General features: G+C 45.3%; 1 protein-coding gene and 1 pseudogene across 1 annotated transcript; both read right to left on the reverse strand.

Annotated features, from left to right (window-relative positions):
- Window positions 1–2,195: 2,195 nt before the first annotated feature.
- On the reverse strand, window positions 2,196–27,129 carry ATP6V1C1 (ATPase H+ transporting V1 subunit C1). Its single transcript, XM_049773909.1, has 12 exons — window positions 26,962–27,129; window positions 24,446–24,513; window positions 18,462–18,547; window positions 15,401–15,495; window positions 14,229–14,320; window positions 13,069–13,167; window positions 10,706–10,774; window positions 9,833–9,925; window positions 9,492–9,585; window positions 7,317–7,414; window positions 5,527–5,653; window positions 2,196–2,817 (listed from the first exon to the last, which is right to left on the reverse strand). Exons 1-12 carry the CDS (start codon window positions 27,091–27,093, stop codon window positions 2,722–2,724), a joined length of 1,149 nt encoding a protein of 382 aa, XP_049629866.1. The 5' UTR covers window positions 27,094–27,129; the 3' UTR covers window positions 2,196–2,721.
- On the reverse strand, window positions 5,016–5,109 carry LOC126009768 (uncharacterized; annotated as a pseudogene).
- Window positions 27,130–27,434: the final 305 nt, after the last annotated feature.

A 27,434-nucleotide genomic window follows, 5' to 3' on the forward strand; every position in this document is an offset into this window, starting at 1 on the left:
CTCTTGGCTCAGTATCCGCGTGTTTTCAAGCAAGCACTAAAGTTCTCTGACCCCACACAGCACCGCCTGGCATGTGGTGGAGACGAGAGAATGGGCTCTCATTATTAATGCAAGATGGCCTCCAGCAGACCTGAGGAGACCAGGTTCAATCCCGGGCGGAAACCAGGATGGGCTCAGTCCTAGAGGTGAACCAGGCAGCTTCTCCTCTTTGGCCTTCACACACCACATTGGCGTCTGTCTATCTTGCAATTTCCGGCTGGGACGTGAGTGAGAAAGATGTTCTCCTCGGGACCCTGAGTCTGACTGTGGCTTCTGCCAGGCCCCACTTCTAGAACTGAGCCCCAAAGGCTTGCAAGGTGCATCCTTGTTTTATAGGACAGGACACAAATGGGGCTACTGGCTCTAAAGAACCTTCTCCTAGCTCTGTCTGGCACAACCATGAGGGAAAAAAGATCTGGACTCCAGGCCCACAAAGCCAAACCCATGGGGCTCAACCTGATACCACACTCACCATTAGAGGGAAATATACCTTGAGGGAAATATGCTTTGCCAACACAAATAACATCGATGACCCCATTTTACAGTTTCTGAAGCTCAAAAAAAAAAAATTGGAGAAAAACAAGAACCCAGAATGGGGGCCCTAGCAATAGCAAAACCTTCAGGGCAATGTACACTCTGCCCACATACATGACACCACATAAGGTCCCCGAGCCCCACCAAGCATGATCGCTAAGCAGAGAGCCAGGAGTGAGCTCTGAGCACTACTGGGTATGGCCCAAACAAAACCAAAAAATATAAAGAAATGGCTGTGGTATGTCCTAAATACATCGAAGACAGAGAAACTGGCCAGGGAATACACAAACATTTCTTGAGAATAGTAACTGGGAGACGTGGGGAAGGTCATATTTTCTTTACAGAAGCCTGTATTTGTTGGTGGTTAACAATGACTTGTGAAATAAAAAGGAATTTGAGACAGCTCATCTAAGCTCTGCAAGGGAAATGCAAACCCCACCTCTCTCTCTTTTTGCTAGGAGCACCCCAGAAGAGGCAAATAAAAATCTCCCTTGGGGTCAGGTATATCACTTATATATGGTATTTAGAGTAACTGCATGAGAGAATGCAGCGGTTTAAATGGGGGTTATTTAGAACACTCTTCATCCCATAGTATAGTGTGGAAAAGGAAAGAAATAGAGTGGAGGGGAGAAAACCATGTGAAATAATGGGGGACCGGGGCCACAAAGACTCAGTTGCATTGGTGGTGTTAAAGGACAGAACTAAATATCCAAACCATGAAGTCAACAACAATGAAATCATGAGAGTACTGGATGGACTCTGGAAACACTGGTGGAAAGAGGCTGACACTGGTGGTGGGATTGGTGTTGAAACATTGCATGTCTAAAACTTAACTATGAAGAACTCTGTACATCACAATGGCTTAAGTAAAAAATAATAACCAAAAAAAAAAAAATCACCATTTTGGCTGGGAGATACTCGAGGTGGGCAGGTGCTTCCAATACCTCTTCTCCCTCAGCTTGCCATCATAACAGGCACCTTTCTAAGTTAGGTGGTTAAAGCTTGGGTCTCATGATTTCATTGTTGTTGACTCCATGGTGCAAGCCCAGCATATGATCCCACCCCTGCACTGCTGGGTATGTCCCAAGGGGGGTACCCCATCATCTTGGCACCCAAACCAGAAACCATCTGGTCCAGTTGTCTATGTAGTGTCAAGAGAAGCTCCTTGAGGGCTTTGAGGATCACCCCAACCAACCAACCAACCAACCAGCCAAAAAACTATACTAAATAAATCCTTCATCTCAGAGGTTCTTTAAGGCCAGATTTTATTTTCAGAGGATGATGCAATGACCTGAATGTCAGGAGAAAGGATTTATGATTATCTCTAGATCCTAAAAGGGAAGCATGCTTGGATCGGGTCGAAGGCAGAAACTAGGAGTCATTGCAAGGTTTTGTTCTGAACAAGCCTGAGTCCTCACATGTTCAAAGGAAACCAACATATAAGGTCCCACCGGCATGGGCCTCCAGCTTGTGCTCCAGGAGGAATGGGGCCCAGTCCAGTCACACCCCAGCCACCTTACACTGCCCCACCTCAGTCTACACCCGCACCCTGAGCATCCAGCCCTGGCGGCACACCCCACATTGATCTACACTCTTCCCAAGGTACACATGTCACCACCACACACCTTTGCACAGGTAACTTTATTCTCCCCTGTGGATGGCAACAGTGCTCAAAGGTGGTAATTTGAAATATTCAGCAATCACATCACCTGAATATTGTCACATTTCTTTACATCACAATTCAGGAACTATGAAAACAGGGAGGTGAATCCAATGGCATACACACTTACACCAGTACCTTGTAAATAAGGTTGTTTTGTGCACAATAGCAATATGGAATGAATGCATATCACAAAATGGATGGGGAAAGGCCTTCTCTTTAAATAAACTATTCTGTTTATAAATAAACTCTGATATTTTTTTCCTTTTTTAGGATACATTTACAGACCTGACCAACAGAAAGAAACAAGATGCATATTTTTTTCTTGGGAAGAAAAAAAAAAAACTCTGCAGAGGAATGGACCATTGTGGGGGACTCACCGAGGAAAGGGGCTGAGAAGCAAAAGGAGGGAGCTAAGAGTTAGGGGTTGTCCTGCCGGTGCACATGGCCCCTACAAGGAGGGCTGGGCCGGCGCGGGAGAGCATCGTTTACTTGAATTCCAGCAAGTTGCAATCGATCTTGTAGTACACGTAGGGGTAATACTCCTGCTGGCTCAGGTTCAAACCCGGAATGTCCATTGGGGCCTAGGAAGAGATCAAGGAATCAGTAAAATGCTCAGGGAAAAAAAGACAAGGGGAAACCAAGTCTCATACCTACCTGCTGTTTCGGAAGGGGGGCTTTGGTGTCAGAAGGCTACTCCTGGCTCTGCTCAGGGGTCAGTCACTCCCAGCGGAGTTCATAGGACCCCCCCCCCCCCGTTGATGCTGGGGGACCAAAGTGGCCAAGAAGAGCCTGCACTTAGCCTGGAGAGGTGTCACTGCACAGCTTCTAGGCTAAATTCATGTAGCTCTTATCATTCCCATTTTATATGGAGGAAATTATCTCAGATTCATTTGTCTTGGGAAGCAAACAAATAAGAAAGGAAAGGTTTAAGGGCCCAGGATACAGCTCGGGAGCAGAGGACAAGTTTTAGCAAGTGAGGCCCAGTGTTGACACCAGCACTTCAGAAACTCAAAGCTACTTTCAAGCCATGTTCTCTGAATCTAGGGAGACTGGGGGTGTGATGAGCATGAAGTTAAGAGTGATGAGAGAGTGAATGGGGAAATTGGTGGCAGGATATAAACACATGTGTATAAATGGGTGTTAGAAGACTGTATGACTGAAACTCAGCCAATAACATCTTTTTAATTAAAAGGAGGAGGAAGAGGGCACAGAAGAAGGAGGAAAAACAAATTTCAAGAAGAAGAAGAAGAAGACTAGAATAAATTTCCAAGGAGAAAAGGAAAGAGAATAAATTTCTGAACCCTCTCCCACAAAAAGTCTCTGACTCCAAACCATGACCATACCATTCTTTTCATTATGTAGATATACTATAAAAATTCTGATTTTAAAATCCCAGACTTGCAGTACTGAGTTTATGGGCTACAGGGCATAGAAAATGTTAAAGTATGGCTTTCAAAATATCACTTATTATATAATTTATTGATGGTAAATTACGATTCAAATAGACTTAATATTTGAGGAAAATTTTCATGAACATAAAGTCATTACCTACATTTTCTTTGACCAAAAACCTAACTTTTCATAAGTATTTTTCATAATACGACCATTCAAAATTAAGGAAGACTCAAATCAGTGATATCGGAAAACAAAATTATATAATGGGATGGGGGAGGACAGCTGCAGATATAGTAGAGGTTAAGGTGCCTGCCTTGCACGCAGTCAACCTGGGTTCAATCCTGGCACTTGTATAGGGGTTCCCAAGTCCTGCCAGAAATCCCTGAATGCAGGGCTAGGAGCAAGCCCTGAGGACAATAAAAGTGCCCCGCTTCCATCAAAAATAACAAAACTAAAAAAAACTAAGGGGGGGGGCCAGGGAAGACAGTACAGCAGGTAAGATATTTTGCCTTAAACGTGGTAAACCCAGGTTTAATCCTTGCTATCTCCATATGATCCCCCTGTCCATCAGGAGTGATTCCTGAGTGCAGAGCTAGGAGTACGCCCTAAATATCACCAAGTGTGGCCCCCACAAAAACAAAACAAAACAAACACAAAAATTAAAACCTGAAAACAAAAGTTTACATTTTCCCCCTGGAGGCCACAGAGACAGTAAAGGGGTTAAGGCACTAGCCTTGCTCACAGCCAACCTAGTTTACTCTTCAGCATTGCATAGGATTCCCAAGCCCCTGAGCACAGCTCCAGTGAACCCTGAGCAGTCCTCTGTGTGGCCCACTAACAAACCAAAGATCCAAAACAACAGGGATAGGGAGACAACTGAGAGAACTGGAGGGCCTGCCTAGCACTCACAGGAACCCCAGTCCACTCCCCAGCATAGCACAGCTTCCTCAACATCACCACAACCAAAAATATTGATAAAATAAAAACCCCTGAATTTGAAACAGCAGCAACAACAAAACACATTTTGTTTAGACTGCCTGCTAAGATTAGCTCTAAACATCATTTCAGAAAGAAAATTCCCTTTAAAAGGCCCATCTAGGAACCCCACTGGTTCTACCAAAAAAAGTTACATGACTTTTCTTCCCTTCTACAATTTCTAGCTTTTGTAAACAACGGCAAACCAGTTTGTTTCTGTGTTTCTGCAGCTGTAAACATCTGCTCCACAACTACAGCAAGAAAATGACGGCAGCTTTGAAGCAAAACAACTTAGATAAAGGGGATGAACCAGGTCAATCATTTGCTGTTTATCAAACAGTAATCATTAACTTCAAAGCAATGTTTGCAGAGCTACAGCTACCATGATATTTACTATCCCTCTTTTTTTTTTAAATATGAACGCTTTACGAATTTGCGTGTCATCCTTGCACAGCGGCCATGCTAATCTTCTCTGTATCATTCCAATTTTAGTATATGTGCACTTTTTTTTTTTTAATTTTTCAAGCATTAACTGCTCAAACACCAATCTCACCTTCAGTGTGATTTTTCCCCTACCAGTGTCTTCAATCTCCCACCCACCATCATGGCCTGCCTCCTTGCAGGCACCAACAAATTTACTTCATGTTTGCTACAATGCAAAGGAAAACAGAATTATAAAAACTCAGATCAAGACAGGTAAATTTGAGATCACTGTTCTCTCCCCCTGGTGTTACTGATGTCAGTGTCTGAAATGACTGGGCCATAGTCCTTGCAAGTAGAACCTTCATTACTGTTTAGGCTCACTGAAATTGCGAGATTTCTAGGGAACTTTCCCATCCAGTTTCCCAAGACTATGCTTTTCTATCTTCCTCATATACATTTCTCTGAAATCCACTCTGGGCTGCGTATTCGATCCTTACATCAATGATAGCTGCGGCACTGCTGTCCAGATGCTTATACAACTCGTATAACACTTCTCGTAGCTTCTTCATCATTTTCTTGTTGGGCTGAAGGAGCATTGCCTGGAAGTTCACTGGTAAGCCATACCTGGTAAGGAGGCAGAGAGTTATCTGCACATACCTCACACACATTGTCATCTCTGAGTAAGACAATACCCTCCTGCTGTTCTTGAATCAGGAGAGGGGACAGGGAATCGATGCAAAGTTTCAACATGTTCAAGGTAAAGCCTGACATATTCAGGTCTATACCTATAAAACTTAGCCCCCTTTTCTAGCGCACAATCAGAATCTTTCCTCTAAAATGAGGATCAGGGCTGGAGTGCACATGGCTGCCTGATAGGAGGCCTGATTCCTAATTCTGGTACCGCATGGTCCCCACCATCTTAGGAGTGACCCCACTCCCCACCCCAGCCAAACATTGAGCTGCAAGTAGTCTCTAAATACCACTGTGGCCCAATAACCAAATTGAATGAGAGTCAACTGTCAACAGGGAATTGTTTTGCATTACTCTTCAATTTTGTTTGTTTGTTTTTGGGTCAACCCAGCAGCGCTCAGGGGTTACTCCTGGCTCTATGCTCAGAAATCGCCCTTGGCAGGCTTGGGGGACCATATGGGATGCCGGGATTTGAACCACCGTCCTTCTGCATGCAAGGAAAACGCCCTGCCTCCATGTATTTCTCTGGCCACTACTCTCCTACTCTTCATTTTTTAAGGCAATTTATGAATAAGAACAGTAATAGAAATGAACATTTTCTTTTTTTTCTTTTGGAGGGGGACCCACACCCGGTGACGCTCAGGCGTTATTCCTGGCTATACGCTCAGAAATTGCTTCTTGCTTGGACGACCATATGGGATGCCACGGACTGAACTGAGGTTCGTCCTAGGCTAGAGTGCACAAAGCGTGCACAAGGCAGCCACAGCTCCGGCCCCAAGAAATGAACATTTTCATTATAACAAGTAAGCATAAGATCACCTACATCTGTTTTTATTTTTATTTATTAATTTTTTGGAACATAACCCAGTGGTACTCAGGGCTTACTCCTGGCTCTGTATTCAAGAATTACTCCTGGCAGGGCTCGGGGACCATATGGGGTGCCAGGGATGGAACCTAGGTTAGGCGAATGCAAGGTAAGTGGCCTCCCTGCTGTGCTATTACTCCAGTCCTTCCCTACATCTATTTTTAAAAGTCAGAGGCAGTTTAAAACTGAGCAAAGCTAAGAAGCCACATTTTTAACTGCTTTAATAGTCCAGCCATAGGATCATATAAGATGACCAAGATCTAAAGTATCTCCAAATAATAAAATAGTCAAATTAATCCAAATCGAGTTCTAATAAGCCACTAATAGGCTGTGCACAAAGCTGTAAAAGAGCTGAAGACAGTTTGACTTCTCTTTTGCTTTTGTTTTGAGGCACAGCAGGTGGCTCTCACAGGTCTCTCCTGCCAGTTCTGCCAGTGTCCTGGATGGAACACAGGTCTCCTCCATGGTCTGATGTGCTCAGCCCATTGAGCTCTCCTGCCACCCTAAAAGGTCTTTCAAACTAACAGTTTGTATTTTACAATCTAGTCTACTCTATGAGTAGAGTCCCCTGAACCTCCTCTTCCTTGTGTTAAGGGAGAGGACTAATGATCTACAGTCAGGGATTCCCCCCAACTCAGAAGGCTGAGTTCCTCCATCCCCTAAAAGCTCGAGGTGCCCAGACCAGACGTTCCCCAGGGCTTCTATTCCAGGACCCCCACTGAATCCCCTTACCTCAGCACAGACTCCACGAACACTCGGAGGGCCTTCACGTGGATCCAGGCGATGAACGCCTCACTAAAATTCACTTTCAGCCACCGCACAAGTGGTCCCTACAATAAAGAGGCAGGAAGGACAAATCAGCACACATTTGGTCTTGAAAGTGGGAATCAGAAGTCATAGAATTGGGAAAAGGGAGGTGGGTCAGGGATTTTTTTTTTTTTTTTTTTGGGCCACACCGTTTGACGCTCAGGGGTTACTCATGGCTATGCACTCAGAAATTGCCCCTGCCTTAGGGGCACAATATGAGACACCGGGGGATCAAACCGCTGTCCATCCTACGCTAGCGCTTGCAAGGCAGACACCTTACTTCTAGCGCCACCTTCCCGGCCCCGGATCAAAGATTTGAGCCACAGTTAGTAATGCTCAGGGGTTACTCCTGGCTCTGCAACTCTGGCATTACTCCTAAAATGCTGAGGGTGGGGGATGGGGAGATCATATGGGGTCAGCGCATGCAAGCCAAGTACCCTCCTCAGTGTACTATCGCTCAGAGCCCCAAATTAAATGTTTTTAAAGGAATGTTTTTAGGTGAATCAAATCATACACTGGAATTCACTTTTACAATTTGTGTTACTTTCACCATCCTGGATTTTTGTTTGTTATTTCTGGGCTATACCCAGCATGATCAGGAGGGGTTAGTCCTGGTTCTGTGCTCAGAAATTACTACTGGTGGGATTCGGGGAAACCAGAAGGAATACTGGAGATCAAACCTGGATCAGATGCATGCAAGGCAAATGCCCGACTAGCTGTACTCTCTCCCAGGCCCCTAATCTGTTCTTTAAAAGGGTTTCTAAAACCTTGTTGACAGGTTGGCTTTGCTACACCAAATTTTGAGCTCCGTTTCTCCCACCTGAGACGGTGTGTGTGGCTTAGGAACTATTTCCCATGGCATCTGCTTCTGCGACCACTTTCCTGGTTAGGGGAGCATGTCCCCTCTTCTCAGTTCTGTTTTGCACTTGCCTTGGATCCCGCACACCCCATCCTATGCTGGACGCTGTCAAATGGACATTACCTGGGCATCTACATCCACCATCCCATCCCCCCAACACACACACACACACACACACACACACACACACACACACACAATGCCTAAACTAACTCTATAAAGGCATAAGAACATCAGTAGGATTTCTAGAATCACCCACACCAAATGAAGATGACTAACAGAAAAGAGAGAGGGATTACCCAAACCTCTCACCACAGGGCATCCCTCCAAACATGCCCTTTTAAGCTCCATCTCTGGGGACGAAGGGAGTTTTAAAAAAAATTAAAAAGCCAAACAAATATTAATTTTGATGGATCAGAGTGAGAGTTCAAAGGGCTAAGTAGAGGGTTTTTTTTGTTTTGGGGCCACACCTGGTGACGCTCAGAGGTTACTCCTGGCTATACACTCAGAAATCACTTCTAGCTTGGGGGACCATATGGAACACTGGGGAATCAAACCGTGGTCCATCCTAGCTAGGCTAGTGTGCGCAAGGCAGACACTTTACCGCTTGTACCAACGCTCTGGCTCTGAATAGAAGCTTTTTATGGGGGTTTCCAGGACTCAATCCCTGGTCTCCCATGGTCCTCCATCCAGTATCATAAAAAGTGAATCGCCCCTATCCTGCAAAGAACCAGAAGTAGTCCCCAAACATTGCAGGATGTGACCCAGCCCTACTGACCTAGAGAGAAAATTTCATTCTAAATGTCTCTAGGGAAAACTCATTCTAAGAGGAAAATAACACCAAAAAGCTAATAGCAGGGCTGAAGAACACTCAAAAAGTTTGGGCTTGTTAATTAATTAATTAATCATTTTGGTTTGGGGGCCATACCTGGCGCTGCTCAGGGCTTAATCCCAGGTCCATTGATCAGAAATTACTCTGGGAAGGCTTGGGGATCACAAGGGATGCCAGGGATTGAACCTGGGTCAGCTGCATGCAAAGCAAATGCCCTACCCACTGTGCTATTGCTCTGACACAGGTTTGGACTTTTATCCCTGTTACTCAGGGTATCCCGAGCACTGCCGGGTGTGGCTCCTAAACCAAACCAAGCATTTGCAAAGCAGAATCAAAGAAGGTTGGCTTGGAAATCACAGAGGAGAAAGATGCCCCTTCTCTCTGCTCCACACTTGGCAGCAACACATACAAACTGCTTCTTCTTGTCAGTCGAGAGTCGGGTCATCTCTTCTTTATCAGCTTTCATCTCCTCTTCATTATACTGGAAGTCACGAACAATGAACCTACATTTGAATGGGAAACACACAATTATCCCTAGGATGGTAGGGATGGGTGAGTTAACATGTAAAATCAAAGGGGCTGGTAAAGTGGGGAGGTGCTTGACTTGTACAGGGTCTACCCATGGTTCAATCCCTAGAATCCCATAAGGTCCCCCGAGTGATCCCAGAGTGTAGAGCCAGGAGTATGCCCTGAGCATCACTGGGGATGGCCCAAAAAGAAAAACAAACAAAACAGAAAGTCAGCCCTTACTTGTTTTCCCTGGCTTTGTGCCGGAAGTCATCAACAGCCTTTCTAAATAAAGTCACATTACAGAGGTAGCTATCCTGGTCCTCAGACAGAACACTGGGGAGACAAAGTCAGGGAGAAGTTAGAGTCTATAGCATTCCTAGGATCCGAGGGCAGAATTCAGAGCTAGGAAAGGGGTGAGAACAAGAGAGGGAGGACAAGGAAGGGGAGGGGCAGAAGGTAGGCAGAGAGGAGGCAGGGGAAGGGGGAAGAATGGAGAAAGGAGTACAGAAGAGGGAAAGGCCAAGGAAGGACCGTGGTTCGATCCCCCCAGTGTCCCATATGGTCCCCCCAAGCCAGGGGCAATTTCTGAGCGCTTAGCCAGGAGTAACCCCTGAGCATCAAATGGGTGTGGCCCGAAAAAAAAAAAAGAAGAGGGAAAGGGAGGAGAGGAGGAGAAACGAGGGGCAGAATGGGCAGGGAATGGAGAGGGACAAGACAGAGAGGAGGGCACAGAATGGGCAGAATGGGGAGACGAGGGGCCAAGGGGAGGGCACAGGATGGGCAGAGTAGGAAGCGGGGGGAAAAGAGGAGCTGGGTGGAGAGGTGCCGTGAATGGGGAAGCCCTTCCCTCTTCAATCCACCACCAGGTATTGCTCTGCACTGTCTCTAGCAGTGAGGACACTGAGGCTTTCAATATGGTACCTGGCCAGGAGTAGTCCTGAGCATAGCTGGGGTTGTGATTTCACAACACACACACACACACACACGCACGCACGCACACACACACACACGCACGCACGCACGCACACAGGTATGAGCAAGTAGCGAAGAGAGCAGATAGTTCCTTAAGCAGCAGGCGCTCTAGGGCAGAAAAAGGCTGTCCCCAGACCTTACTTGCTAGACCTGGGAACGACCATTTCCGACAGCGTCTCGTACTGCTTCATCCAGTCGTTGTGGTTTAACCTGAGGAAAGAGCCAGTAAGGACAGAAACAGAGAAATAAACCCAGAAAGGCAAAACACCAGAAGACGTCGAGGACAGGTGGCTGCTGTGAGTTTATTCTCAAACACTTCTGGCTGCAGAAATGCAAGTTTCCTTGGCCTTCAATGGGCCTTCATGTGTGCTGAGTAAAGCAGGAAATAGTTTTACCATGTACTTAGTTCGTTAACTTATCTATTATCCATAAGACATCTCCTAAAACCTGAATTGGAATGAAGGTAGAGCAAAATCAGAGATTCTATGCGATATAACAAGGAAGATGGGGGCCAGAATGATAGCACAGCAGCAGGGTGTTTGCCTTGCACGCTGCCGACCCAGGATGGGCCCAGGTTCGATACCTAACATCCCATATGGTTCCCTGAGCCTGCCAGGATTGATTTCTGAGTGCAGAGCCAGAAGTAACACCTGAGCATCATTGGGTGTGGAAAAAAAAGGAAGGATGACAAGATCACCCTTGACCTCAGAGTATATGGAAGAGGAAAGACATGCACAGAGAGAAAGGAATCAGGGGAGAAAGAAAATGAGCAACTAATGGGAGGGGAGACAAGGATCAGGGGCCTTAGGTACAACGGAGATATGGAAAAGTCGTATAATCCTACATCCAATGCACAATCTCAACAACACTGAAATGAGGTCCAAACTACAAACATCAAACTTTAATATGTGCTTGTCAAGGGTGAGAGAGAACTTAGGAACATTGGTGGAAGGGACCTAATAATGATGCTAGGACTGGTGCTAGAACCTTCAATGTCTAAAGCCAAGATATAACTTTGTAAATCATAGTTTTTAATCACGGAATTTAAATCACACTAAATGATAGTCAAACCTACAGAGAGATGGGCATGATTCTTCGTGTAATAAAAGAAAGAAAAAAAAAAGGAACATCAAAAGCACTATCGTTTCTCTCTGCAACCACAGAACGGGCCTGGTAAGGCATTTGGGGATAGAAGAGACGCACGTAAAACTAAGGAAGAAGAGAGAGAGAGGAGAGAGAAAGAGAGAGGTGGGGAGGGAGAGAGAGAACTTGTGAGTGTATTCCTTTGTGTGTGTACCTGTGTGTGTGTGTGTGTACCTGTACACAGGTCCCTCTTCTCTCACCAACACTAAGAGCTTGTTATTTTGCAAGGAAAAAAATCTATACATTATGGGTAGGATATAGCATAGAAAATAAGATTTTTGCCTTGTACATGGCTGACCTAGGTTCAATCTCCAATATCACAAATGGCTCAGGATTTGATCTTTGGAATCCTATATGGTCCCTCAAGACTGCCAGGAGTGATTCCTGAGCCTAGGTAGAGCCTAGAGTAATCCCTGAATATGGCCACTGGGTATGGCCAAAATAAAACAACAAAAATGGTTTCTTGAGCATCCCAGGACTGATTTCTGAGTGCAGAGCCAGGAGTAACCTGAGTACACTAAGTGTGGCTCCAAAACATAAACAAAAATCTATACATTGTATTTGAAGAAAATCTGCTTAATGCTATTTGGATTTTTGTTTGAATAAGGTAGCCACTGGGTATGGCCAAAACAAAACAACAAAAATGGTTTCTTGAGCACCCCAAGACTGATTTCTGAGTACAGACCCAGGAGTAACCAAAGTACACTAAGTGTGGCTCCAAAACATAAACAAAAATCTATACATTGTATTTGAAGAAAATCTGCTTAATGCTATTTGGGTTTTTGTTTGTTTGAATAAGGTAGCTTTACTAAATTGCTAAATGTGGTGCACATCTCAGATGATAACAACCAGACCTACTACCTAGCTACTGAGTTCAGAGAATATCTGCAGTCAAATGCTCTACCCCTAAACTATGGCCTCCTGTGAATTCAGAGATTATCTGAAAGGCAAACTGTTATATTATACTTTAGTTTACCTAAAACAAAGACCATCCCTGGTTTCTTCATATCTGTTTGTTTACAACTTGGTTTCACCACAAGCAAAGATTGTTTTATATATAAACTAGGTAGAACAGGCTCAGAATAGCTTGAGCTATCTACCCTTACTATGTCCTTCTGTCCTACCTAAGGTGGTATCTGTACTCAATAAAAACAGTTCTGGCAGGCAGCTTGTCCTATATACAAGGTAGAGGATTGCCAGACTATACGTGTTTCATCCTCAGATATACACGACAGTTTACAGAATGAAAAGAGCTATTCCCTGTATATTGAGCTTTATAGAAAACCTCAAATGAGAATATCAGAAACTGCTATCTATCTTGTACTTGAACAAATAAAAACCTAGAAAATAAAAAGCCATACTTGGGCACTACAACCAGTAGTGTGATGAGATACTCAGAATCGAGCACGAAGTCGTCCTTCTTCACGATTTCCGCTAGACTTCTAGTTAGCAAACTGCCCCTGAGGAGGCAGACAACAGGTCGTGAGAATCCCCTAAATAATCAGATGCTTCCATAACACAAATATAAGCACAGAAGTTCACTGTACAGTCCACAATTTTGCTAATATTTTTTTGCTTTATATAGAAAAAATGGTGCCCCACCCTACGTTCCAAGAAAGGTCAACATCGATCACTCTGCACCTCTGGGGTCCCCCTCTGTGACGGCTTTGATTTCTGTACCAAGGCTCTTCTCCTATTACCACACAGCGTCTTACAGAGGAGCCTGATGGCAACTAAAGCCTGTATTATGGCAATTATAAAATTTTGTCATCTAAGCACAGGCCATCCGGTTTCCTCCCTTCTCAAAGGGTATCATTTGCCACCAGGCAATTTGGGTGGGCAACCTAATAAATGGTTCTTGTTAGTCTGTCTCAGTGTGGCCTTCAAAGACTCATCTTTTCAGAACAAAATGAATGCCTGGCCCTGTTTGTCCCACCCAGAATACCCAACCAACTTTTCCTCTGGGGAATGCAAGCAAAATTTCAACAGGTAAGTATTAAAAAATACTTTTGTTTTTGTTAAAAACAAAAACAATGAAACAAACAAAAGAACCCAACACACACAGAGTTCTGTCATAGGGAAAACCAAAAATGTGTGTTCTGTTTTTAGAGGAAAAAAAAAACAGAAAAAAAAAATCTATACTTAAAACAAATGAAGATTAAAGTCCATGAGAAGTCTCTCAAGTAGCTGAGAGTTGGTATGCAATTAAACTATAATTTAATTGCACTTAATTTTAGACAACTTTCCAATGACGTACCCAAGAAGGGGACAAAGCAGCCTCTAATTCGCAAGTATCATTCACAAACATGATTCACAAAAACAAGAAAAATAAACCCGCTTGCAGTTTTGACTAACTTAATAAAGTGGCCAAGTGAAAAAAAAAATCACTGATTTAAGAACTAGAATAAACAATCATCAACATAAGTCCCAATACAACTTGTCACTTGGGGTATGCAGAAGCGCCACATCCTGATTCTCCCCCATTCCCCCCACCCCAGTTCTGAACATCTAATAAGCTTACGCATTCTTTCTTTCAAGGTTCTGAAGATTCCCTTTCAGGTTATTATAGGCTGATGCTCTTGACTTCAGGTCATTGTCAATTTGAGTTACTCCCTTACGGAAAAGAAAATAAATAAGAAAGAGTAAGAGGCAAAGTTCTCAAGGCACACCTAAGATGGTCAAAGTAGCTTTAACACACACACATACTGAAGCGCCAGGTGGGGTTGAGGGCGGGTGGTCACAGAAAAATCTGAAAAAGTGCACAGACGTTCAAGCTTTGCAAGGCCATAAAAATGCTGCCCAACAATGTCAATCCCTGTCCATTTGCCTTATTCTAGCTTCTAGTCTGGCTCTAATAATTTTTCTCTCAAGCTTGAATAGACGAGAAAAGGAAACGAGTCCATCACTCTGCGGGTTTATGAGTGAGTGGGTGTCTTGAAGAACAGGAACATGGACATATTTTTTTTTCTGGGAAAGAGGATCAAGATTAAAAGCCAGAAGTAGCCAGAGAACGTCAAGTTGACTGCCTGAAGCAGTTCAGTGGAGGCACTCAGATAACTATTGCAAACCAGCTGAACTCAGGCTCCAACCTGGCCGAGATTCCCATTTCCTGGTACTCTGAAAAATCTGTGTCAGCAGTAACTCCAGAATTCTAAGGCTTTTTCTCAAACTTAAACCATCCTCCTACAGTATTTCAGTTCACCAGACAGAAGAAAGTCCCGTCACAGCCTTGTCCACACAAGACAGTGTTGTGCCTTTGAGGACCTTCCTATTTACTAAGGTGTCAATATTCCCTCTCAGCTGTACCAGCCACAGTGAGGACAGGGCACCTCATAATGTTCTAATGCTGGCTCGTATCCAAAATCCTGCTGACCACAGATAACGGTTTCAAGAACCCATAGACCAAGTGAGGTGGAAAAACTCGCTATACTTAAGTTGTATTATCAAAACCTAAAAGTATTTATTTTAAAAAAGAAAAAAAATATATATATAAACCAATATGTCCTACCTTTGTTATTTGGGAGACAAGGGGAACTGGGCCCCATTAAGCTATGCTCAGGTCTAACTCACTCCTGGCTCTGTGCCCAAGAGTGACTCCCAGGAATGCTGGGACCACCAAATCAAGGTGAGATCCAAGCACCTTACCCTGATCCTATGTCCCCAGCTCCTGGGTCATTTTGCTTTTAATCTTACCTTGGCAATTATTTCAGAAATATTTTTCAGAGATTGCTTGATTGGATATTTAGCCATGTCCCAATGGAACCTTGTTATATACGTGACCAGGTCAACTGAAATAAGTAGATGATAGAATCAGTAAGGAGAAGAAACAAGACTTTTAATGCTTACTACATCATTAATACTGATACTAGCTCTGAAAAAACAAACAAGTAAAGGTGTCATTTCTGAAGGATTTCTGATTAGGTAAATGTGCCACTATATATAGTAAGTAACATGGGTTAATCAAAATCTTTACCATGGCTTTCTTCTTCTTTCTCAAAAGGTTATCTATGAAACTGACGGCAGAAAAAGGCAGAACGTTACATACAAAACCACGCTATGCTTCAGCTGAAGAAGAAAGAGATAAAGATAAAGAAGCGACTTCAAAGTGCCTCAGTCATAAAAGCATCTTCCTTCTTTCCCAACTTACCTAAAAAAGTACAACGGGCTTGTCTACTAAACCACCTAATGACTGTTTTCGGGTTTCTATATTTCAACAGTCTCCCATCTGGATCCTTCAGTTTCCAGTGAAAAGAATGGAAAGATCCAGAGTCAGGCAGCTAATTTCCTGGAAGTCTTGGCATCAAGAGAACTCTGCCAGATCAAGGTCCTAGGAAGTCCAGTGAAGTACCTTTTGCAGCTTCACTGCTCCCTGGGGACCAACAGTGAGTCCGCCAGAGTTGCTTCCAGAAGTAACTCCAAAGGCAATGTCCTTTGGTAGCTGGGGCCACATAAGCCTGTGAAATCATGTGGCCTGGCCCCTGCGATATGACCCCACAGAGACACAGATCTCCTCGTACACTGCCCCTGGCCTGTCTGCTTGTATCATATGCCTACTCAGACTGCGCTGGTCAAAGCTGGCCTGTATCAGTCGCCCTGACTAACAAGCCTGCCTGCTGGCCTCAGGCCCCAGACCCAGCTGTCCAAACAGGAAGTGGTCAAGCCAAGGATCACTACCAGGATGAAAAGTGACTGGCTCGTCAGGTTTGTTTGGCTGTTGTCATTGCTCACACACTGGAGCTGATCCCTAGGGGAGAGGAAGGTGGTGGTGATGCAGATACACATGGGCACTGCTGTTCTGACACTGTCCCTGGCACCGGGGTTGGGCATCAGGGCCTGCAGAGGTGCTTAAGGCACTTGGCCATTCCATCATTTCCTCCACAGCAGCCCAGCAACAGCAAATGTCTCTGATGACTGGTTCCCCCACAGGACTGTGGGGATAAGCATGCCCCCCGCCCCCAGCTAGTCCAGGCCCATTCCCTGTGTGACCCCTCCAATTAAAGAACTCCTCAAAGCTTACCCAGAACCCATTCCTTGTGTTACAAATTGACCCGTTCACCTTTGTTCAGGAAGCCCAAAGCTTGGCACACATGAACACCACCCCCTGCCAAAATCACTGTGGCCTAGGTTTTGCCTCACTTTCTCAGGAAAGGAAGGAAGGAAGGTCCCTTCAAGGAGGGCTGTGAACCCCCTCACAGCACAGGAGTTACAGACTGGGGTGTCCGTGGGACACAGTGGGCCCACACATGCTCTGACAGAGTGTCCCCTGACCATAGGAGGGAGACAGTACTGAGAGGAAAGAGACGGGTTACTTCCTTCTTAGTGTGACAATGTCAAGATCAGCCTCAGTTGAAATGGAGCCAAGGCTGTAGTGACAGTTCAGAAGCAAACATATCAGATGTCACTGCCAACTTCAGCAAAGAGGTCAAAATGTGCTTGTGGTTTTGTTTTGGGAGACACACCAAGCAATGCTCAGGTTCTGTGCTTAGGAATCACTATTGATAGTGCTGCGGGGACCCTACGGAATGCTAGAATGAACAGCATTTCTTAGGCAAGCACCCTACCTGCTGTACTATTGCTCTACGCCCAGCCTGCTTATTTTGATCTTTTGTTGACATACAGATGCTTAAGGACCAGGGGATCACTCTTGGCAGTGCTGGGGAACAACTATAAGTCAGCTGTGTGCAAGGCAAGTGCCTTTCTCTCTCTTTAGAATTTTTTTTTCAGGCACACCTCTGAGCACTGTGTTCAGAGGAATCTTCCACTCTGTGCTGGGGTCACTCTCAATGGCAGGATGGGGGACCGTGTGGTACCTAAAACTGAGCTGAGGCTCCCCCATACCAGGAATGCAGTACTCAGCCCTTTCATATACTTTGCCCCAAGGCCAAAGCTCTCTTCACAGGGCCATCAAGATGTACATCCTGGGCCGGAGAGATAGCATGGAGGTAGGGCGTTTGCCTTTCATGCAGAAGGACAGTGGTTGAATCCCGGCATCCCATATGGTCCCCTGAGCCTGCCAGGAGCAATTTCTGAGCACAGAGCCAGAAGTAGCCCCTGAGCGCTGCCAGGTGTGACCCAAAAACCAAAAAACCAAAACAAAAAAAAAGATGCAATCCAAGGTGAGGAGCCCAGGTAATGTCCTTCCCCTCTACTCAATGGGCTTGAGCAGCAGGAAGACAAGAGATATAGACATGAAGACACAGAGAGTAGTCAACTGGGAAACTGAGAAACACACTTGCAAAAAAAAAAAAAAAAAGTGAATACAACAGTCAGTCTCTCTAAGATTGCTCTGGTGGGACTTATAAATTATCAACTAGTTCACACCATGGATGAAAATCGTAACTGATAACATGTTTCAGGGGGGCAGGATGGGGCTGGCTTCACCAAATTCAGTGGCCATCATTATATTTTTATGACTTCCTTTTTCTAATATCTGGATCTACAGGTTTTGCTTTGTTTTGTGTATGTGTGTTGGGGGGGGGGGGTGTTGTCTACACCAGGCCGTGCTCAGGGATTACTTTTGACTCTGTAACTCAGGAATCATTCATGGCAGGCTCCAGGAGACCATAATGGGTTGATGGGAATTGAACCTGGTTTGGCTGCATTGCAAGGCAAATGTCCTTCCTGCTGTGCTATCGCTCTGGCCCTGATCTACTTAAGTCTTTCTAAGTAGCGAAGTCATCACATTTCACTAGAGCAGGACAGGACCACACCCATCACCCCAGAGGACACAATCAAACACATCACCCCCGCTTACCTCCGTTGGCTAGCAGGTTCTCCTGCACTTTGTCTTTGCTATCTTCTAACACATCCGCCATGTACTGAGCCACTTTCTTAACCACCCTGGGAGTGTGGGAGAAGAGAGAAGAAACCACGATCATTTCTCAAGAAAAAGCCATGAATTTCAAGCAGCACATATATGAACTGTGTGTCTTTATTTGTAGAGATATGAATCTGACTATCCTGTCATAGATATGTGGGTATGACAGAACAAACGAATCCCACCTTCGAAACAGAGACTGAAGGATAAACGGACCAATATTCTGTTGCATGCATAATTCAGTTGAGTTTTAAGGGAAGTCCACACAATGTTTATGAGCCTTGAAAGCAAGCAGGGGAAGGCTAGAGATGGGAGCAACCTAAAACACTATTTCCTACACTGACCACATTGGGCAGCTGTGCAGACTCTGAGGAGAGAGCAGAGGCAGGGAAGTGCACAGACAGCAGACACAGTGCTTTTAGTGGGCACAAAGGGCCCAATGGCCATAGGATACAGAATACAGTAATAAGAAAATATGAGACTGCATGTGATTTTTTGTTGTTGCTGTTGTTAGTTATCTTTGTAACTTGTAGAGAAGCAGTGCTTTCTACAAGGCACACTGCTGAGGGAAGCATGGCACCTCAGCCACAGAAGTGACTGGCCCCTCCACTCTGTACACAAGAACAAGGAATGAGGAGAAAAAACAGCTGACCCAAGATACAAACCCAATGTTTCTCCACTGTGATGAGGACTGGTGTCTAACTCTGTGTCCAGGGCTCAGGCTCATAGGTAGAAACACAGGAGACAACCCCAGGTCACCTTGCTCGGCATCAATTCAGAGGGACATTAGGAATGGTCATGGCTCAAAACAAAGCAACCAACTGGACACTAATGCCAGCAGAGGTGGCCAGGCTTAAGGAATGGAAGCATAAAGGAGAATGGGTTCATTGGTTCATTGGTTACTGCAACCAAGAATGCGCCATGTCCTGACAGCGGGGCAGGGGAGAAAACGATGAGGAGATGCAGGGAGAAAAGTAGACTTTGGCCATGGGGGTTCTACGCATCAAGATCCAGGGTGACAGATAAGGAGTAGGGTTGCAGCAGAGACTGCTCAAACACCAGCCAGAAGTCGGGGAGGGCGGCTAGTTAGGGAGACGGGCAGGCCCAGACTCCAAGGGACAGCCTCTAAGGGCAGACATGGGAAAAGTGGGGGGGTTTACTTTCCATATAGGATACCTGACAAGCAGTCTCAGCTGGGTAGTAGCAGGGAAGCTGACCCTGCAGACAACGAGACATCTGCCACATAATCCAAAAATAGAGAGGGGCTGGGGTGACAGTACATACAAGAGGCATTTGCCGGGGACAAGAAATAGCATGGAGGTAAGGCGTTTGCCTTTCATGTAGAAGGTAACTGGTGCAAATCCCGGCATCCCTTATGGTCCTCCATGCCTGCCAGGGGCGATTTCTGAGTGTGGAGCTAGGAGTAACCCCTGAGCACTGACGGGTGTGACCCAAATAACAAAAAAAAAGACGCACTTGCCTTACATGGGACTGACCTGACCTGAATGCTATCCCTTGTATACCATCCCTGAGCTGAGAGTTGAGTCAGGAGTAAGCTCTGATTACTGTTGGGTGTGCCCCCACACCACATCAATGATGGATAGGAACCTCTAGAACCTAGAGACTCTATCCTAGACCCTGACCTATAACCTGCGCAAATACCAAAATCGCTAGCTACAGTGGCTTGAATTTCTCACACACAACCGAGAGGAAACTTTCCCGGCATCACAAAAAAGCCTTTGGGATGGGGTAATGAGTATATATGGAGCCAGGAGTTGATCCCATGATGGTATGCTTCAAGGATGGAGAAACCCTGAATCTCTTAGGCCACGGGAATTCCCTTTCTTCCCCAATGCTTACTGTGCCTATGCAAAAAGAAAAAAAAAAAAGTGGGGGGAACACCAAACCCCACCACCCCAGCACCCATACTTTTTCTTGTTTTGTTTTGATTTGTTAGTTTTTGACTTTATTTTTCTTCTCTTTGTTCTTCCTCTTTTCTCTTTCTTTTTCACACGTGTGGTTATTATTTAGAGATTTATTTTTATTTTTATTTGCTGGGTCCATTTTTTTCTTTTTTCCTCCATTTTTCTTTTTTTTTTTTTTTTTTTTTTTTTTTTTTTTTTTTTGGGCCACACCCGGTGACGCTCAGGGGTTACTCCTGGCTATGCGCTCAGAAGTCGCTCCTGGCTTGGGGGACCATATGGGACGCCGGGGGATCGAACCGCGGTCCGTCTCCTAGGCTAGCGCAGGTAAGGCAGGCACCTTACCTCCAGCGCCACCGCCCGGCCCCTCCATTTTTCTTTTTTTTTTTCTTTTCTCCTTTCTTTTTTTGGTAGTTGTCACCAAACTTTTTTCTCCTCTTTTTCTTATCCTTTTTTTATCTTCAATGACAGTGGAATGGATGCTCAATCTACAACAAACTGTAAAGTGGAGACCAGTTGCATTGGCATACTGGGGTGTAGAGGAGGGAGATGTGGGAAGTATGCTGGGAATAGGGACGGAGGGAAGTCAGCACTGGTGGTGGGAATGCCCCCCATTCATTGTCACTATGTACCATAAATGATGCAGTGAAAGATTTGTAATGCACAATAAAAAAATTAAAATAAGGGGGCCGGGCGGTGGCGCTAGAGGTAAGGTGTCTGCCTTGCCAGCGCTAGCCTAGGATGGACCGAGGTTCGATCCCCCGGTGTCCCATATGGTCCCCCAAGCCAGGAGCGACTTCTGAGCGCATAGCCAGGAGTAACCCCTGAGCGTCAATGGGTGTGGCCCAAAAACCAAAAAAAAAAAAATTTAAAATAAATAATAAATAAATAAATAAATAAATAAATAAATAAATGACAAAGTACTTGCTTCCCTGGAATGGCAGTGCAGACTAAGTGTGAGGACAATTTCAGGGTGAATGAAGATGGCTGTCAGTCCAAAATCATGCTGAACTAGGGGCTTGTGCATTCATTCACATGTCTCCAACATTTGCCCACTTTTTCCAAAAAAAAAAAAAAAAAAAGATGAGCTATTATTCCCATGTAGCTCTCAAGCTCCTTGTAAACAGAGCCATTTGCAAGGAACTTGTATAGATGTTTACCATAAAAAAAAATAGCTCATAGGAACATTTATAATGTACTGCAATCTGGGGTCTTGGGGGACAAAGTAATTGTGCATGGGTTCGGTTTTATCGTTCTTTGATTGTAAGTTTAAAATTAGAGTGTCAGCAGGGGGATTTCTTCTGAGAACTCTGTTTTTGGGTGATTGTCCTTCCACTGTAACTTTACCTTGTCCTCTTTCTTTGCATCATTGTTCACATAATTAAAAATAAAAAATAAAAAAATAGCTCATAATCAAATCCCCTCAAGTCAAATTTATCCATTTAGGGGCTGGAGCAATAGTATAGTGGATAGGGCACTGACCTATACATGTGGTCCAGACAGGTTTGATTTCTGACAACCCAGATGGTCCCCCTGATTTCCACCAATAGTGATCAATACCTGAGCATCACTGGGTGCAGCCCACTCCAGAATTGATAAACTTGGTAGTGTACAACTCACTATCCTAATCTCTTGGTACATCATTCTGGGTCAATCAAAGAACACATGACCCCCCCAAAAAATGCTCCAATGATGGATTGCTGAAAAAAGTATAGACTATGCTAAAACTATAACTAATGATTACAACAATTTACATGTTCCTAATTTTTAATGAAACACAAATTATTAAGCCACTGTCTACCAATTCTACCACAGTCTGAGAGTCTGAGAGCTACATGGTTTTCCTCTTTCATGAAGAATGAGACTATACAACAGTGCAGAGATGAATGGCACAGGAAACAAAATTCTACAGACCACACAATTTACATTTCCTCAATACAGTCAAGCTTTCTTTCTTTCTTTAAAGGGTATACAGAGGGACCAGAGCGATAATTAATACAGCAGGTAAGACAGTTATGGTCCTGTCCATAAAGTCCCCATATGGTCCCCTAATCTTCCTTAGGAGGGACCTCTATTTGCAGAGCCAGGAGTAAGCCTTGAGCATAGCCAGATGGGGCCAAAAAAAAAAGTGAGCAGGGGCTGGAGGTAAAGTGTTTGCCTTGCTTACAGCTAACCCAGGTTTGATCCCCAGCATAGCATATGGTCCCCTGAGCCTGCCAAGAGTAATTTCTGAGTGCAGACAGGTGTAATCCCTGAGCACCACCAGATGTGGCTCCAAAACCAAAATAAATTAATTAAAAAGCAGACAGGTGTTGTATTTGGATTATGTGCATGAGAAACCATTGTTACAGTACTTAAACCACAGAATTCAATCAATAAAAACAAAAAAATGAGTGTGGCCGGAGCAATAGCACAGTTGGGAGAGTACACTCCCAGGTGTGACCCAAATAAAAAAATAATCTGGGGGCAGCGAAAAGCTATAGCACAGGGGAGAGGGCGTCTACCTTGCATATGGATGACCCAGGTTCAATGCCAGACATCCCATATGATCCCCTGAGACTGCCAGGAGTGATTTCTGAGTGCAAAGCCAGGAACAACTCCTGAGCACTGCTGAGTGTGGTCCAAAAACAAAAAGGAAAGAAAAAGAAAATGGGCAAAAAACCCAAACTGACATTTCTTCAAAGAGGAGACACACACACACACACACACACACACACACACACACACACACACACACACACACACAATGAATACACTAAAAGATGCTCAAAACATTGTGAGCCATAATGCAGGTAGCTAATAGCACAGTGCCCCCCTGAGGGCCATGGACACACAGACGGATCTGACAAGGATGAGGAAGCCAGAATGGACACACAGGAAGAGACACCCTGGGAGGCATCAAGATGGGGGCAAACCCTTTGGGAAATAATCAGTGAAACCTCAAAGGATTCCCTTTCCACAGTCTTGGCCCATCAGTCCCACTCCTAGGTCTGGCCTATAGGGAAATGACAGAACAGGAGTCAGAACATTCATTGCAGTATCATTCACATTTCAACCAAAGAGCACATGTCAAAATGCTCAGTGGTGAGGAATGGTCTGCAAAATGTGGTTTGTCCACACCCAGAGCAGGATTTGGTTACAAAAGAGCATGTAATACTGACATTCAAAAATGCCAATTAGCCAAAAAAGGGAAGAAACAAAAGAAGCAGCTATGGCCAAAGACCCCAGATCCTCTGCATCCACCATGACAAAATCCCCAGAAGAGACAAATGTATAGTCAGGAATTTCATGGAAAACTGAGGACAGGGAATGAGAGCTGATGCCAGCTCCAAATACACTGAGAATCCCTGACTGGACTCAGACAGAGCAAAGAGAATTAACACAGCTGGAGTGACAGCACACAGAGTAAGGGCTTGCCTTGCACATCACCTACTGTGGACTATGGGTTGCCATATCACAATAGGGAATGCATGTGTGTATGTGTGAATGTGCACGTGTGTGCCATGCATGCATGTATGTTCCTGACAATGCAGCTGTCCAAACAACAACTGCCCACTATCAGGCTCAGATAGGTTAGAGCAAAGAAAGGAAGCAGGACTCCTGCACCCAGATGAGGAGACTCAGAAACTGCCTGATAGCAGGGGCAAGGAGGGGCCCTGTGTGCCCTTCCCCCACAAAGGAGCAATGAGGCCTGCCTGAAGGAAAAGGAGACTGTGACTTCCTAGGTCCCCAGACACCACCAGGTGTGACTGAATGTAGAGCCAGGTGTGGCTGGGTGTGGTCCAATGCACCCTCCCTCCCAGCTCCCAACAAAGACCTTCACACCTTCACACCTTCCCACTTCAAACAGGTCCTTTCATGTCAGTCAGCCAACTCCAACTCGGGGAAAGGAATTTACAGGGAAAAAGGCTCTGTCCGCTCCCACCCTCCCAACAGTGGAATGCTCCGGGCTACCGTGACAGGGTAGCTGCTGGTGGTAGTCTCCAGTGAATACCTTACCCTTCTACGAATGCGTCCAGCTTGGCCAGCTCATCCGACAAGCCCACCAAGACGTCCAGGGTGCCAACCTGGAAGGTAAGAGTGCAGCTCACTAGTCACGCACGGTTAACAAGGTGACACTGGGTCAGGATCCGAAAGACTCCACATCTCCAGGGGTCTCAAACTCAATTTACCTGGGGGCCGCAGGAGGCAAAGTTGGGGTGATCCTTGAGTGCAAAGTCAGTAGTAAGCCTTGAACATTGGGGGGTGTGACCCAAACAACTAAAACAAAACAAAACAAGATTCCTCTAGGGCAGGGCCACAAAATGTTGTACGGAGGGCCACAAACGGCCCATGGGTTGCGAGTTTGAGACCCCGGTCTTACACGCTTCCTCTCAGAATGCAAAGCTATGACCACAACAGCAGCTGCTGCAAATACATTTACACAGATGAACTTCTGAATTTGGGGCACAGCCACCACCTAAAATGCGTAATTGCAAAGGTGCAGGCCTGCCCAGAGACATAGTTGAGGCTATCCATCAAGACAGTGCATATAAGGGAAGGACTGGGCCCAGAGAAACATACCAGGGTAATGTGCTGGCCCTGCACATGGCAGACACCAGATCCATCCCGCCACTACTTCGGGTCCCCTAAACACCACCCAGAGTGAGCCCTAAGCTCAGAGCCAGGAGTAAACCCTAAACACTATCAGAAGTGGTCCAACAATAAATAAATATTGGTTTTTGGGCCACACGTGGCAGTGCTCAGGGGTTACTCTTCGCACTACACTTAGACTCAGGGACCGCCTGGGATGTAGGAGATGGAACCTGGGTCTGTCCCAGGTTGGCTGCGTGCAAGGCAAATGCCCTACCAATGTGCTATCACTCTGAACCCTAAAAATTAATTTTAAAGTAACAAAAACAATAGTGATAAAGGAGATGCCTGTGGCTATGTACCACAGAGGCCGGGGCTGAATTCAACAATAAACTGTGCTATGTGCTAAAGGTGTGCGGGGGACCAGAAGGGAAATCCAAGGTTGTTTCTCTAGCACAAGCACCACCGGGAGTGAACCACAGTACCAAGTCGGAAGAAGCCCCATACACCTCCCAGTATAGCAAAAAAAAGTGTTATCAACTCAAGACTACTCAAGGTTTGGGGCTACACCTGACAGTGCTCAGGAGTTACTCCTGGCTCTAATGCTCAAGAAATTACTCCTGGCAATGCTTGAGGGGCCATATGGGATGCTGGGGATCGAGTCTGGGTCAGCTAGTGCAAAGCAAACGCTCTCTCCACTGTGCTATGCTCTGAGCCCTCAAGGAATTCTTAACTTAAACTAAATCTTGATTACATGCAGGCCTTTCTGGTAACACCTGGCCAGGCAGTGCAGCTGGTGGGTTCGGAACTCACAAGCTGTGGTATGGTGGGGGTGAGATGAGAGCCCTCAGGACCATATCCAGAGGTTCTGAGGAACAGGGGAGGCTTGTGGGGCTCAAGATTGACCTCCAGGCCCTGCACACACCACGTTCTTGAACATGTCTTGAATGGATGCTGTGTGTAACTGCGTCACTTGGATGACCGAAAAACTCATCACCTCCTTTCTTTACTTTACACAAGTCGATCAACTGGCTCATTCTGATGCTGGCAAGTTATTGATATTTAGTAAATGTTAATGATGAGACCGAATACCTTGACTAAATCTCCTAAGTAGGATGAGGGGGGTGCTATGGTACAATCTTTACAGTGTCATCATCACAGGGTCTTAACCTCACAAGTACTGATCCACGTTTAAGACAACAGGATACAAAAACTCTTCACTTCCTGTAATGCAAGATACCAACTATTTTTCATCAGGCTTTAAATAACAATTCAGAAAAGCAAATAAACACAAAAGCTCAAAAAAGAAAGAAACGTTACTTTGGGGGGGGGGGGTGTCCAAGGCACAGGGGTTAAGGTGCATACCAGTGCATGTGGCCTGGTCCCAGAGCACCACCAGGAGTAAGCCCAGAGTCATAACAAGAGGGTAGCCCCAAAACCAAACTAGAAGTTACTTGCTTTTGGCTGGGGTTACTTTTAAAACATTTCCTCCTTATCTAAAACCTCAAGGGTGAAAAAAAAAAAAAAAAAACTTAGCAAGATTTGTAATGATGCCACCAGCAAGAAAGATGGAAGCAAGGAATCTAGCGGCACCGAAAGCTTCGTAGGACAACTGTGCTAACACACACGCACGCACGCTCTCTGACACATGACTCGTGCTCAGCACATGTCTCCATGCTGCACAACGCATGCACAGATATACACATTCCACACTGCAGGGTGCATGCTCCAGTAGGCACACTCAACTTGCTTCACACTGCAAGTTCATCCCGTCGATAAGCTCCATTCTACTTTATTTTTTAATTTTTTTCTCTATCTCACACACGGTAGATGACGCACAGCGCGGGCTCTATAATGCACACTCCACTCTACCCACCCCACCACAACACATGCATGCCACAACACATGCTCCACTCCACTGCAATCTGCACAGCCAGCGCTACCTTTAAGTCAGGAATATCGAACTTGGAAGAGGCTGCCAGGTTATTGTTCTTCGTCGTTGCTGCATGCAGTTTCTCCCAGGTCTGCTGGCATGTTTTCTCCCCAGGGGCTGAGATCAGCCAAAATTCCGTCATGTTTGTTACCGGGGATTTCTTCTAAAGTCAAGAGGGGCTCTGTAAGGGAAAACAAACCAAAACACACGAAAATAAAACATGTATCAGCAATCCAAAATGTGTATGTATTTAGGTGTGGTCCCACATCACATGCATGTCTCAAACATAAGCCATTATTTAACCTGAGGGCGGTCCATCCACAGCCAAGCGGTAACATTCCAATGTTATCCAATGTAAATGTAGTCAATTTACCCCCCAGTTTCACTAACTGATGTGACATTCATGCCCTGGCTCCTCAGAGCCTACAGTCTGGAGACAGGCAAAGTTGGAACCTAAGACCCTTCCTCCCTGCAGCCCTGTCC

This window comes from Suncus etruscus, chromosome 5 (genome assembly GCF_024139225.1).
Source record: "Suncus etruscus isolate mSunEtr1 chromosome 5, mSunEtr1.pri.cur, whole genome shotgun sequence".
Taxonomy (NCBI): Eukaryota; Metazoa; Chordata; class Mammalia; order Eulipotyphla; family Soricidae; genus Suncus; species Suncus etruscus.

Bases quoted from the DNA above. Each gene is read 5' to 3' on its own strand.
- ATP6V1C1 (XM_049773909.1), bottom strand. From the start codon at position 27,093: ATGACGGAATTTTGGCTGATCTCAGCCCCTGGGGAGAAAACATGCCAG. The intron at 24,514-26,961 runs GTAGCGCTGGCT...CTTACCTTCCAG, and splicing joins TCGATATTCCTGACTTAAAG to GTTGGCACCCTGGACGTCTT. The intron at 14,321-15,400 runs GTAAGATTAAAA...CTTTTCCGTAAG, and splicing joins TTTCTGAAATAATTGCCAAG to GGAGTAACTCAAATTGACAA.